The sequence below is a fragment of the Aythya ferina genome (genome assembly GCF_964211825.1).
Source record: "Aythya ferina genome assembly, chromosome: 1".
NCBI lineage: Eukaryota > Metazoa > Chordata > Aves > Anseriformes > Anatidae > Aythya > Aythya ferina.
Window position 1 is genome coordinate 169,616,326 of NC_140296.1, and position 15,502 is coordinate 169,631,827.

The 15,502-nt window shown below is 36.3% G+C and overlaps 1 protein-coding gene across 1 annotated transcript in view; it reads right to left on the reverse strand.

The window, feature by feature from the left end:
• Window positions 1-2,971: 2,971 nt before the first annotated feature.
• RAP1B (RAP1B, member of RAS oncogene family) overlaps window positions 2,972-15,502 on the reverse strand; it is a 31,900-nt gene continuing 19,369 nt past the window's right edge. Inside the window, exons 3-8 of the mRNA XM_084492260.1 lie at window positions 14,765-14,833; window positions 11,918-11,974; window positions 9,845-9,985; window positions 7,663-7,806; window positions 5,570-5,685; window positions 2,972-4,196 (exon numbers count right to left, since the gene is read on the reverse strand). Of these exons, the coding sequence (XP_084348386.1) occupies window positions 5,599-5,685; window positions 7,663-7,806; window positions 9,845-9,985; window positions 11,918-11,974; window positions 14,765-14,833 (498 nt within the window). The 3' untranslated portion in view covers window positions 2,972-4,196; window positions 5,570-5,598. The remainder of the gene's footprint in view (window positions 4,197-5,569; window positions 5,686-7,662; window positions 7,807-9,844; window positions 9,986-11,917; window positions 11,975-14,764; window positions 14,834-15,502) is intronic.

Below are 15,502 nucleotides of genomic sequence, written 5' to 3' on the forward strand. Positions count from 1 at the left end.
GGAAGGTGCTTGAGACTCAGAAATGAGAACGTAAGAGCTCTGCTTTTCTAATGCTACCTTTGAGAACTACATACAACTGCATTTTGTTACGTGTTTGAGCAACTTACTTGCTTTCATTATCCTCCCCATGCACAGACAAGAAACAATAGCTATAAATTGAAGTATAGCTTAACGCTGCTGGGATAGCAGTTTAACTTTGGATTAAAAGCTCTCTTTCTTCACTGATGTTTGGCTACATCTTCATATTACAATTCAAAAAGAGCTTCAGAGAGTTGTATACAGACTAACGTCTTCAACAATTCAAGTCTAAAACTAAATTTCTATTGTTATTAAGTCTACGCTGAAGCCTATCTAGAACTAGTTCACTATTGCGGGAGAGTTTCCCTCCCTCAAGCTATCACCCAAATTAGGAAAGACTAGAAAATTTTGGAAGAAAAGCTCAATTCATCATTATTATTATTTTTTTTCCCCTTAAAGAGAAGAAAATCCTCATCTTTAGTGTTTACCCATGAGGGAACAGCAATTCTAATTACAACATTACAGGAGAAAGACACACAGCTTTAATGAAAATTGCATCAATATTCTTCTCCCACCTTCCCTTTCTATCATTGCAGTATCGGCACATATTACAAAACGAACTTAACATCTAACTCTACGACACTTTTCCAGAAGTTGAGTTTCCTTATGCAGAAGAACAGCAGTAGTTTGAGTTTACAGTGCATTCATTTGGGCATCCGAAAAAATCTTGCAGTCTCAAAATATTCCCTTAAGTTAGGCAAGTAGACATTCATTTCACAGAATAATTTGAGAATGAAGAAGGGCATTAGTAACAAGTTATAAGAAATAAATTTATGCTGAAAAGTTGTAAACGGAAGAGTGCAATTCCATTAAAATACTTTTATATTTCAGGAGATAAACATTACTTTTTCCATAGAAAGCTCAGACACTTAAATACTGACATAAACCAATTTCAGATTAGGTTGGAAAGAAAGCAGTCAACCTCTCTGTGCGCTGTAAGCATTAGCTAACTTTATAGGCCATAATGCATATGTATTAACGCTGAATTTAGAAAATTACTGCATTAGTTTCCTGAAAATATGAATTATGCAGGTTTTCATCCAAAGCTTTAAGAGAAATGTTCTGTTTCTATAGAAGTAGTTGAAGTGTGAACTTCTTAAGCGATGGTAGACAAAACAGTTATTCCGAAGACGTGTAGAAGTTTTCAAAAAATATTTCAGCAGACTGGATTCTTTTCTAGAATTAACTGCTAACATAGATTCATTTCCTGTGAGGAATGCTCCTTCCTCAGTGGAAACAGTTTCTTATGCAGTAATTACTTAGATAGGATTATTTCATGCTTTATTCCTTACACTTCACGTCCATCACTTCTCAGCATCATTTTGTTAGGCATCTTCCCTTTAACAGCTGGGAGTCCCTTCCCTTGAAGCCTGCTTAAGTTTTCAAGGAGAAAAATACTGTTCTTTAGTTGTTATCTGAGTTATGATTTAATAATTTTGCAAGTCTGGCCTGAGTTCTAAATATTGGGGAATACATTTTTTTTTTTTTTAATTTATTTTTAAAAGCAGAATCTTTAGATGGTTAAGCCTAGAGTTTATAGAAAATGTTACTTCCTGGAGCTCAATGAATTTCCCAGAAACTACCTACCTCTAATACTGAGGAATTGTATATTTACTACTCCACAGAGCAACCAAGAATGCTTCTGTACAGAGCTTTCAGTACAGAGCCTGATGTTCCCTGTGATCAGTACTCTTTGGCTGGACACTGAGACCAAACCAGGGCCCCCTCTGCTGTTATTAAAGATTTTTCTCTGCCTCCCACCCACTGCCATCTGTACAGCTGCCTGGAACAGAAACATGTTCTAAAACACAGATAAACTGACAATGGGACATAAAAGTGTAGAAAGACCTGAATAAGCAAAGGTTGAAAGTGAAGGGAGGAAAACTTGATTAGCTCATCAAAGAGGTTCATGGAAAAAAAAAAACAAAAACAAAACAAAACAAAAAGAACCACAGCATCCAATGCTCCAGCCTAGCCTACTCTGGAGAGATGCAAAGTATACCAAATCAGTTTTATGGGGGATCATCAACAACATGTTCTGTTTTCCAATGATAAATGGAAAGAAATTTCAGTCTTAAGACTCTGCACAGTGAAAGTCTATTATCTCAATTAAACAATGGTGGTGACTGAAAATTATCAGTAGAAAGGATCACCTGGGCTCCTTAAATCACTCTGTGTAACGAAGTATCTCAAAACTTACTGGTTGATTTTGCAGGAATGGATTAGAACAAGCTTTGATAATTCTGTGCCAGAGAAAGAAGAGGTAACAAGTACTTGGGCATTACAGTTTTCAAACGCACAGCCAAGATCAGAAGATCATCCACAGTCCACGCATTCCACTTCACAGTCCAACAGTGTTAACAGATGTAAAGTCTGCACAACTACACCTAATGCTCCCAGAAGGCTCTTTTGCAGATTTCCTTGAAACCAAACAAATTTAGTTTAATCATCCAGAATCATCCATGTTTTCTCCCAAGACACGCTTCTCTGTTTAAATCTATACTAAGTCATTTTTAACAACTAATTCTTCCTGGAAGGAAGGAAAACAGCGGGCAGCATATCCTCAGGTTCCCAAAACAGCCACTGATGGACTAACTTTTAAAGACATACTTTTCTTAAGACATACTTAAGACTTTGTCCCCTACATTAGAACTACAAATATTCCATGTCTAAAACAGTAAATGGAGTTTAATTTGGTCAGAAATTCATCCACCCTAGCACATGATGCTATGAAAAGTATCTACGGGATGTATTTGTCAGAAGACAAAGTCGTAACAGCTCCTTTTGGTCCTATGATGTATGAGTCTGCACTGTGCAAGAGATTTAAATCAATATTTACTGGCACTACTAAAACACAAAACATTCAAGTAGTATATAACTGTAATGCAAGCCCTTGCATGGCAATCCAAATTTATTGAACTACTGATGCTAAGTCATACAAAATTGCACCACTTTAATTAAGGCTTTTAGTTTACATTTGGCCACCTCAAAGCAGTTGTAACATTAGGTTGGTCAATTTAAATACTGTGGCTCCCTGTTGGATATACACACAATCTTTACACCCAAACGTTAATGCATACAAAGCAACAAGGCATTGTTAAATAAATCAGCAAAAGTTAATTACTGCAACTTAGGCCCTGTGACCAATTACACATGATTAAAATTACTTCCCACATTCACATCCACAGTACTCTTCCACCATTTAACATCTCAACCAAAACGTTACACATGTAAAACAATCACTAACAGGCAAAAGTACTAAACCTGTATATTTGGTATTGCAAATACACTTATGCATGAGCAAGCAAGGGAATTCACAGTGAGAATCTACAGCTGCAGAAGCCCGAAAATGATTTACAAAAAATTGTTAAATCATTAAAAAATCGTTTTAAAATATACACTTCTTGTTGTAGACCCCCACTGTACACACAACTATAAACATTGTTCCCTATGTAAACAAGGAAAAGGAAACATACAATAAAAGGTTGAAAAGTCTGGACATTTCCTTCCCAACAGATATTAAAGGCCATGTCTTTAGTCAGACGTTATACTGAAAGGACTCTTAAAGACTAGATCACTGTCTCCACAGGTTTTTCCTAAAATTAAAAAACTATATAGCTGTTGTGTTAATCAAAGCGCTTTTGTACAATACAATGATGATGATCCTGTATTTCTTTAAAAAAGTTACAATAAGCTACAAATACCGATGAAGCAAAGTTATCTGGAGTAGTCTATATAGGAGCTCTTTGGACTTTCTTTTATTATGCTAAAATAGTGGTGCTTTTAGGATTTACATTATTGTACTCTCCAATAGAAAGTGGGGATTGTTGAAGTATACAGTACACAGTTTTCATACATGTACAACATTGGTGGATGAACAATGTCTCTTATCAGTAATACTGGATGTAGGCTCTGGTTTTACCAGTTGCATACACTTAGAATATTTATAAGTAAAAATCTCTCGTGACACTGGAAAGTGATTAGAATGTGCAAACTGATGTAGTAGCTTTCATCCATTTCTCAAAGGGTACCACCACAGGAAAGTCCATTTAAGATGTTGGTAGGTTTAATAAAGTTGGAATGCTGGCACTGTTGAATTGGGCAACAGTTCTTCAGACCTGTAACAACACAACAAGAAGTTAGTAATAACAACAACTATTCCTCATTGTTCTTTAGTTAATACCACTAGAGCAGGAACTAACCACGTTCTTAGTTAACAGGCTTAGAAAATGACCTAATCACTTCTCCTCTATTACTACTATCTCTAGTGACCAAATACAATGACAGATTATCTGGGTAAGTAAAACTGAGCTGGGATACATATGGCAATCCAAGCTGAACTGTGGAAGCAATATTTGATGAGCGGTAGTAATTTTGTTTACAGTAAGACAGTTCCAGTGGCTTTAAGAAACACACTTGGAGGATCGAAGCTCTTATTTTGAAAGCCCTCTTAAGGAAAGGCAGCAATCATTTCTGCCACCCTCAGCTAATGCTTTTGGAACCCTCTCAGCTCTACTTTGAATTGATCCCAACTGTTCAATTTATTTATTTATTTATTTATTAGATCAATACCAAAGAGTTAAACATAGTACTACCTGAATTTTAATACAAGCCTGCAAGGACACAGGCAGTGAAATTTCCTACCAGGATCCTCCAGTGCAGGAAATATGTCTGCTGGATGATAAAATAATGGATCGTTGCACTGAAGCAACTGAAAAATTCTAAAATTGAAGGGAATTGAGATGAACAGGTAACTTGTCTTTCTTGATTGACATTGCATCTGCCTGTACTAAAGCTTGGAGGGAGAAAAGGGGAAACAACCTGTCAAAGAACAAGTTGCAGAAAATAGATTCATGCCTGGTGGCTTAGCTTCTGAAAAAGCTTGCTGAAGAGGCAGGCCAGAGCTTGCTTGAGCCTTCAATAGCATTCTTAAAGCATGGCTTTAGTCAGGCAGATCATTAGCCAAATGCTACAGGACAAGAAATTAATCTATTAACCAACAGCTCCAGGTCAAATATTTGGAGTGTTACAATAATCACCTACTAATCATAATAGTCTATAAAATATCCATATGGTCCAAAGAAAGCAAGATAAATTCCTATGACATCATGCAACTATGAGGCTGAGTTTGAAGCACGAAGTGACGTTTCAGTATGCAAACCACAGTATTTTAGTGTGTACTCCTGCATTTAAGCTCTTGCAGTATTTCTATCAGCCTTCAAAAAATTAAAACCCCATGCTTCTAAAAGCTGCATTTTGGAGGCATCAGGACAAAGATGATTAATATGAGCTTTACTGACACCTTAAAGGTTGGAAAAAAAATAGATACCAGTATGAACAGTGTATCTTGCACATATTTTGCAGTTTGACATTGGCAAAATAAAGATAACTTCTATATTAACATAAATCGTGAATTTTTAACACAGTTCTGCACTAGAAATCACCACTTTTTTTTTTTTTTAAAGCTAAAACACACATTTAAAAGGTTTACCTGGCTCAGAGCTACAGTACAGCTATGCATTAAAGTAGCTGACATGATGACTTTTTGCGTGCTTTTCCAGGCACTGGAGTTTTTCTGTTAATTTGTCGCACAAGGTCATAAAAGATCTGTGAATATAAAAGTCGATTACTTGTTAGAATTCAGAAGCTTCTCTCATAAACTTAACCCTTCAGTCTTCACACAGTATTTTCAGATAACCTTTTTTCACTCATAGGGTGGTGAGGCACTGGCCCAGGCTGCCCAGAGCAGCTGTGGCTGCCCCATCCCTGGAGGTGCTCAAGGCCAGGCTGGATGGGGCTTTGGGCAGCCTGGGCTGGTGGGAGGCGTCCCTGCCCATGGCAGGGGGCTGGAGTTAGATGATCTTTCAGATCCCTTCCAACCCGAGCATTTCTATGACTCTATGAACCTCTGGGAATATTTATTTAACACAAAGATGGTAAGTGAAACCGTATACTTAATTAACACCTGTTTATTTTCTGTTTCTTAAGATAATTGTCTGCCAAGGGTTTTCCAGTTTCAATAAAGCAAACTGGAATGACAGCTGTAATCTGAACACATTTCAACTCTGGGCCAAATTTATCTGAAAATGCATGATATATGCCACCACGATCAACTAGTACATGCTATTTGGATTGTCACACTGATGTCAAGGAACAGGTCATAGCTTCCCTTTAACTCAAATCTCGCTGTAAGGACACTCTTTTGAAGAAAGTTCTGGTAAGTTTTAACTACTACTTCAGTTCTAATGCAAATGTGTAAAGTGTATATTCAGTAATACTCTCTAGTCTTTGAATAAGATCATGCTTTTCTGGATACTTTAAAAAGTATTAAAGTCAGGCAGTAGCCTCTATAGGACTACAGCATGACACAAACAAAATTTTTCCTAGAAAAATAAAGCATAAGACTCTCACACTTTGAGTCTCTTAGAATTTTAATTAGACTCTAGTTTTGCGGAAAGGCTAATTTAAAACACTTATAAGCCGTACAATTAAACAGCATCTGTTTTGTTCATAATTGACATTGTTCCAATTATTTCTGTGTCTTTTAAATTAAGTCCTCATACTAAAGCCATCCGAGCAGATTCCTAGAGCCCTGGTTGCAAAGCAGCACACTTTCCAACAGAGGCTTTTAGTGTTTGATGGAAATAAGCTCCAATTTATTAACCATATGACTTCTATACAGTTAAGCAAATTAATTTTTAAGAAAAGCTGAGTAGTTTCCAGAAAAAATCTCAACTAATTAAACAAACATTACCCATTTTTAAAATCATCTGTGCTTAAAAACACCATACTCATTTGATTACAAACAAGTCTTGCACAGAGGTCTTTTCAACTCGAATTGATACTGCCAACAATGTCTTCCAGAGGACACAATGAACTGCAGGGTTTATCATAAAATTCAAGCTGCTTCAGAAATGTAAATATTAACACAGCCTCTTTTTCTAAGCATTTTTTGCATCTGTTTCTTTATGCTTGCACTCCCAATGGATAGGAAGACATGAACTATGACAAGCCCTAAAAGTGCATGCATTTGATTATGGCACCTAGATCCTGCTAAATAAGTAAGCAACTAGATACTAGAGAGGCTTTGCTTTCCTTTTTTCTTGCAGAGCACCTATTTAGGTCTCTTCTCCAACCAGCTGATAATTTTTATAAAACCCATGAGGTTTTGTCCCTACCATCTCAAACAGTTCAATAACAAGTTGCTTAAATCCAATAGTTTTAAAGACTTAGATCTTACAAATCTTTCTGAGAAATGGATAGCCAAGTCAATGGATGGGGCTTGTATCAACTAGGGCAGGCAGCATGAAAAGCCTGAACCTAACAGAAATATTTATACCAAATTCATATAATTTAAAGACGAATTATACTAAAATTAAACCCAATTTGAACAAGTCTCAAGGTGAAGCTAGATACATCCCTAATATAAAGATTTCACAGATTCTCACATTAATAGTGTACAGTCATCCATTATAAAAACAGGATTATGAATAATATTTCTTTTCTTGACAAACATTTATCAAAACACCGTGTCCTGTTCTCATTTCCTTGCCACCCTCCTTTCCCATAGGTGTTGTGCCTTACCTCATTAACATTTATCTTTGATTTTGCAGAAGACTCTAAGAACGCACAATTATTCCATTGCCTTGCTAGGTTCTGACCTTGTTCCTTTCCCACAACTCTTTCATCTTCCAAGTCACACTTATTGCCAACCAGAATCATAGGCACCTAAAAGCAATTTAATACCAGCAAAAAAAAAACATGAAGATTTTGGAAAGGTGCAACATGAAACACTTGCAACCCAATCTGACTCCTTAGAGGATCCTGACTCCCAGAATAATCAATCTATTGTACAACTGAAACTTAAGTTTAGACCTCCGAGAGGCTTCAAATGAAAAGTGTCTGCATTTTTTTTTTGCCTGCCATTTTGCAGGATGGGGAGGGGTGGAAGGAATAGTTGGAGGATTCAGTATACTGCCAATTGATTAGGTTTCACATGCTCTAAATGACCTAGAGAGGTTTCATTTTTACATGCATGGCCACCACCTGTGAGTTGAAGACATCAAGTAGTCAACTCACGAATCTACTACAGGATTCCTACATGTTCAGAAATCCTAGAAAAAGTGCACTGTACTGATTAGCATGATGAAGAGGGTGATGCTAAAGCTCCTTCCACTATTCCTCTACTTCTAGCGTATCTGTACTCCTTCCAAGAGCAGTTTGCTCGAGCAGTATTTATTGGTAAGCTGATGCACATAGAGGAAAGAAACACGATAGTTTATCAAAATCACCAACTACAGAAAATGTTAAATTGACTTTACAGCAAGAAAAAAAAAAGTTAAAAAAAATTGTAAAGACATATGCAAGTTTCTCCCAAATTCACGTGTTACAAAAAAAGATTACAGTATTTTGATCTTTAATTTTCCCCCACTATGACAGCAAAATTTATGTAAATTTTGGTGAAGAGAACTGAAGTGGCACCTTGAAGCTCACTATTTTTCTCTTGATACTATGGAATAGCTTTCAAAACTGAGGGGTGCTTGTTATGAAAAAGTACAATTCCAACAGACACAACTAAAGAAACCTTATGCAAATCAGAATAAATGAAGCACGTAAATTACTGCTTCAAACATGCTCACAATTATCTTGTTTTTAGTTCAACTCAGTACAACATTAATTTGATACTAAAAAAAGACTAACTTGGTAGCTTCTGGATGGGAAAGGTACACGCAATTTAAATACTACCCTTTCAAGATACATTTGTAATAACGGGTCATAAATCATGTCTAGAAGAAATACACTGAACAAAGACCACACGTGTAGATACTTATGCTTAACACAGCACAAGGTCCTTTATAAGAGTCATAGTGAACTTCACTGAAATTGAAAGATTTAATACATTTTGTGTCTGTTAAGAGCTAAAGCATATAAAGATACGTGAAGTGAGGAAGGATCAAAGTTTCCACGAGCACAGTTATGAATGAGATATGCTACGAGCACAGTTATGGATCACAATATGATGAGCATACTTAAAGCATTCATTGCTTTTTCCCCAACCCCAAAGAATTTTTTCTGTCTGGTGGCTACAGCCTGCAAAATGTCTGTTAAAAACAATTTTACTGATGTGAAACATCTGAAATTCTTACTTTCATTAATGATAAAAAGTAAGATATTCACTTCCTATAACCATAATTTATTTTTTTAAAATCCGTTCTAAACAAGAATGTTTTAGCCTCACTTATAACCTTAATAATGTTAAGGGTTAAATACTGAAATTGTGTGGAAACGGTATGATCGAACTTACTGGCAAGAGCACACAAAATATAAAGACTGCACAACATGCAAGTTTAAAGATTACAGTACAGTCTTCTGTAAGGACTTTGTGCTTTCAAAATACCACAAGCAGTACGCATATTATAACGAAAAATTGAATGTAAGTTTGAGACTTCATTGTATAATGATGGAGATAAAAAAAAAAAAAGATGCTTTAGAAACATTTTCTGCAGTAGTACAGAATAAGGTTATATACAGCTTCAAGCAGAACATTTTAAAGGAAGAGATTAAATACACAATTCTCTTCAGATACCATATGTCAAGTTACAATTTTCCTCCTTTGCCTTAAGAGTTGCATTTCTGTTCTATGCATCTGCTGGTTGATTTGTCTCTTAATTTAAGGCTTGGAACCTATCTGATCAAAGTGTATACATTACAACATCCGCAAGGAGAACTCTAAATACAAGTCTTTAGCATTTATAGCAATGCTTACATCATCAGTGTCTTTGACTCGAAGAATCTGTTCTCTTAGATCCTGCAAATCATTAAACGTGGACTGTGCTGTGATGGAATATACTAATGCAAAACCTTGTCCGTTTTTCATGTATAGGTCTCTCATTGCTGTAAACTGTTCCTGTAATTAAAAAAGATAGAGATCTTGCATTCAATTTGCACTTTCCTTACACAAACTGATGTATACTTCAGGTCAGAAAGTATGATGCATTTGTATTCTCCCCCCTTTTTTAAACTGACTAATATTTTCATGTTTTATGGTAAGCATTAATGCAAATTAAGATACTTTTAACTAAATCTCAAGCTTGGAACATTTTCTAGGGTAGCTAAATAAGCATCTGGACATTGCCAAGGCCTACAACCCTGGAAGAAGTCATCACAGAAACTGCAGTAATCTCAAAAGAGAGAACAGGAACAGAGCGTAGAAGGTACAGCATAGTCTGTAGATTACAGATGTTACATTCCTCCTGAATCCCTCCTTATATACCAACTCCTTCCTGTCTCCCGTTTATTCTTTAAAACACACTGCAAAGTAATCGCATCTGTTTCAGTCTCCATTTTGTAGTCTAGGCACTTCCTATGTCAAATTCTACTTTCATTTTCAAGGAGATTGAACAGAGGATGGAGATCCTCAACAGACCCGTCACATTCCCTAGACTTTGGTGACAACTATGAAGATTCACTGGTGCACCACACAGCAGCAGCATTAGGACTTGTTGCTGTTTGCAGGCTCTCACTACTATGACTGTGCTAGCATTTGCCTTTCTGGCATTGCTGGCTTTGCTGTCTTGTGACTGATCACTCACTCACCTGGCCTCGTCACTATTATATTACAGGAACTAGTTCATCAACTGAAAGTGCATGACCTCAGACTAAAATTTCATTCCTCTTCAACTGTTCCAGGTCATGTAGCCCTTTCTAGTGGAGCGAAACTCAAGTATGATACAGGATTTATGAGGCTAAGTAACAGAATTGTTTGAAAGTTCTATCTGCTTGTATATATGGCCTCAGCTGTAAAATCCAGTTACTTTCTTCTTTTTATTTGTTTTATATATGTTAATTTTAAACACAATTCCCTATAAACTTATGGTTTCTTTTGCGAGGCCATCTCCTCTGTGGTTGCGTGCATTGAGCATGTTAATTTGACCTCATTATACCTCAGCTTTTGTGATTAGAGGCAAACTAATACAATGCAGTGCAAACATTTTCAGAATGACACGAGACATTTCAATTCTGCAGCTGGAGTGGAAATTTTAGGTCAAGATTTATTCTATATACTAAATATCCACACAAAGATTTTGCATGTTTGTACCCAAAAGGTCTCTATTTTCATATACAGGGTTTCTTCTACAGCTGTACCAAATACTGTATGTCAGATGAGAAAAAGAGTATACTCCAAGGGAGCAGCCACTTGATCTTTCTGTAGCTTAACACAACCTTACTCTAATGTGGAGTTTAAATAAATGATTATGGGACCAGATTGCTATTATAGTTCAGAAAACACATGCTATACTCCAAGAGTCTTGATTCACTGGAATCAATGAGGGAAATGACTGGTTCCAGTATATTTTGGAACTAAACAGGAAGAAAACCTGACCAGTAAAGCATATGGTTTATGCTGACCCTTTGCATGAGTCCACATAAGCTGACTAAAGTGATACTATTTTTATCCCGTGTAAGAGTCCATCTCACAGACAACAGAAAAAGGAGAGAACAAGAAAGCACTTTTTCTTCAGCAACAGAAATCAAAACCAAGTAACCATTGGGTCTAAATTTGCCTCTGGGCAATGTAAACTTAAAACAGCAGCAGAATCACTTTTAAAATGCTCAGTCTGATGTTTCCTTTATTACAGAACATTGGATCACAGGAAACTTGCAATTCATTTTCTGTTGCAATACTCAATTTTTGTTGAAAAACAACTTTTATTCAATGCACTGACCACAGTTACTCTTTAGCAAGTGAGGAAGGAAACTTGTCATCATTCACATCCCTACATTTTTTTGATAGCTTTAACACAGCACATCAGTATTTGGGAAAATTAGTTTTACATACCGTTCCTGCAGTATCTAAGATTTCAAGCATACACTGTTGTGCATCTACTTCAACTTGCTGTTAAGAGAAAGAGACAGAGTTAGACTGTTTCCTCTTGCAACTGCACTCCAAAACCACCACGAGTTGTGTGATTTTTATAAGCAAATCCATAATGCATAAAGCAGCATAATGGCTTAAGAAGTTTATAAGGATATACACTTTGAAAACAGCAGGAGAAAGGTTTTCAAAGAGCCCCTGTGACATTTTCAAAAGCAGCTTCAGCAGCCAAGTACCACTTCACAAAGTGATTAGGAATTTTTGATTATGAAAAATGAAGGTTGCTAAATTTGTAGTAACAGTTACCAGCAACTAACACAAGTCATTTCTACTTGTTCCAGGGATCATTCACAGAAAATTCCAGGTGAAACCTACAAAACTGAATTGGCACGCTAATGCTCATTTAATAGTCATTAAAATCAGTAAGTGGTACACAACATACAATACACCTAGCAAGCCATTGAGACTGATTTCCCAAAATTAAGCCTTTAGTGACACTAATTAGGATACTGATTCAGCTTAAAAATAGAACGTTTAAGAAACCAGATCAATTTCTGCATCTATTTCTGAGTTCGCCTGTCTAGTTTCTACACCTCCCTGCATCCCCTAATGTCTTCGAGGGCAACAAAGGACATGGAAGTACCTTTAAGCTGTTTCAAGCAGGCTGACCACCTGTTTTTTTCTCTTTCAACCTATCAGTACACTTTCCTTAGCTGTACTTCATGTAAAATTATTAGATGGTAGATGAACACTCAAAAAGAACTGTGTCCCCCATTCCTGATACGCCCCTTATCACTAGTTTAACTTCAAGTTTTTCTTCTGTAACTAGATTAGAGCTTTGGGAGAAAAAGTTTCGTCCACTCCTCTCATACCTCCCTCATCCTCCCCAGGAATGGAAATTCCTTTAATAGTCACTATTTTAGCATGTATTGCTGACAAAAGTATTCAAGCTAATTAAGCAGCACCCATTCCCTTGGGTTTGATGAGTAAATCAAGGCTAAGTTTCAAGACGCCCAATTATTTCACTCTGTTTTAAAATTTAGCTCCAGACAAACAATGTTTTTCAAGCCACATTCTCTGAACTTCACATACTTTAAAATTAGATTTAAAGTCCAGAATACAGAATTGCAACTGACAAACAAATACATTTTAAGGCCACCTGAGTCAAGAAGCAAGTTAGAATATCACCTAGAGTGAAGAAAACAACAGCATAAAGCGTCATCCAGACTTAAGCAAAAGATGTAGCCCAGTTGATTTGAAAAGAAGCATACAAAGAGATATTCCTAGCTGTTTTGCAACCAAAACTGAAACAAACATTTTAAGATCTCTGGTAAAAAAAAAAAAAAAAAAATCACTAGCAAAAGGCAAATTTATTGAGATGGCTTCACTTTTTCAGGCTCCATAGAACCATTCATTGGAAAAAATCATCCAACAAACATCAGAAATCTAATGTGACCTGAAGAATGCAAATATATAACAAGGGAAACATTTTACTTCAGAACACGTTGTGAGTATTTCTGGAGTCATTTATTGCAGGGCTTTTGCTGTGTCAGACCCACTGACTATAACAGTTTAAAAATTCCTGCACCTCTAATATGACAAAAAAAAAAAAAAAAAGAAGTTGCTACATATTTTTTTCCTGCCATTGTGTCAGGAATAAGAGTTCTGGTCCTGTTTGGAAGCCCATATGGTCAAGTAAGACCAGGGTTTTTCCAGCATACAGATTTCTATGAGGTCAAAGAAAACAAATGTGAAATTGTTTTGCTTTAATTCCTCTTCTGTTCAGAAGAGCTCCTGGTAACTATAGCTGCAATGTCTGTTAATGAGCCTTTTCATTCCAGCAGGAATACCTTCCCGCTGGTGAAAGAGGAGGTCCTGCAGTCTCAGCCCCATCCCTAGCTAGGTTTGTTCACCTTGCCTCCTCTATATAGAAAGTAATATTTCTGTGGTCCCCTGGTGACTTACATTGGAGTATCAGTGAGACTGGACAGTAATTCAGGTAACAAAGTTTGAGAAACTGACACTGATCTGCTTCACCAAATGGTTAACTCTTTTGGTAGTAGTCCAGATGTAAGCCTGGAATATTAATCATGGTCTCAGCTGAAACTGAAAAGTGAGCAATATGGAGATTTCAAGATAATGCAAGCAGAGTCAGGCCTTGCAGCCTGTCATGCTGAAGATGAGAAGAGAGGAACTAACAGGCCAGAGTGTTTGTTCATTTATGATAGGTTTGTGTCAATATATTAATAAAACAGCAGTCCATCTAATGGAAGCGTATCGAGCTATCAGTGAAATTGTTAGGAGTACTGCATGTTTCCTCTTGTATTCCGAAGGTGAACCTGAATTTGGTTTTAGTACACTCTCATAGGAGCAAAGACGCTTAGAGCCTCTGGAAATCTGCCTGCAGATACTAACTCAATATACAGCTGTATGTACCTACACGCATTTGTATACAAAACCATAAATACATTACTATATATCTATATATATATGTATAAAATAGCATATATGCGTATATACTTATATAATAAAAATATTTGTGTTCATTTCTGACAAGTTTTTTTTTTTTTTTTTTAAACTGACAGGCCAGTAAAGTACTATGCCTAACTATTAAAATGCTAATCTTGCATTACTCCTTTCAGACAAACTTTTCAAGAACAACTTTACAGTTCAAACTTCAGTTACTAGATATGACACGACATTACCAGGCATACCCTTTTTGAAGCAAAAACCTCAAATATTTGACAACATCTACTGCACCTTGAAGCAAGCATTTAAGTTCCTGTGATGCAAGAACATCTTTGCACCTACCTTTCTGTAGGAATCTTCTATCGTAGGATCGTATTTTTCAACGAATATTCCTTGAACAAACTGTACAGTCTGCAAGACAAAAGTTCTTTTAAGATCCTTCTTGAATAATGTACAAAATGTCCTAAATTACTGTTCTAGGTGTATATTCACTTATCCATCACAGCTTTGAAGGCAAACTAAGCAAGTGATGATTATAAATGAAGTGAAATTACAAGAAGTTAGAGGCATATGCCTATTTGACTACATATTGTTAGATAGAGTAATACTACACTTTCTTTTAGGCACTCTCACTTGGAACATAAGAACTAAAACATGCATTGATTTAAGGTTTGTCTAACTGTTGGAATCATTATTAGTTTTCAGTTGAATAGGATACAGTACAGCTGCATGGCTTTCACATTTGTATTTAGAAGCACTGCATCTTTTACTACTTACCTGCCAGCACAGGAATTAGTCACAAAATAACTGCCAGCACTTACTACTCCTAACTAAACTCAGTAAGATATTCCTGTATACCTAGTGTGTAGGAGATTTTTAGCACAAGTGGAGCTTTACTACTCAATGGCCAAGCCAGAGCAGACAGGTTCAAATCCAGACATGCTGCAGTAAGGTAAGAATGGAGGTGAAGGAAAAAGTTCTTTTATAACCTAAGATGATTTGTCACATGTCTTCCTTTAGGAATTGCTTTGTAAAAGAATAGCTTCTACCTGATAAAATGCGCCTCTAGATCTTAATTTG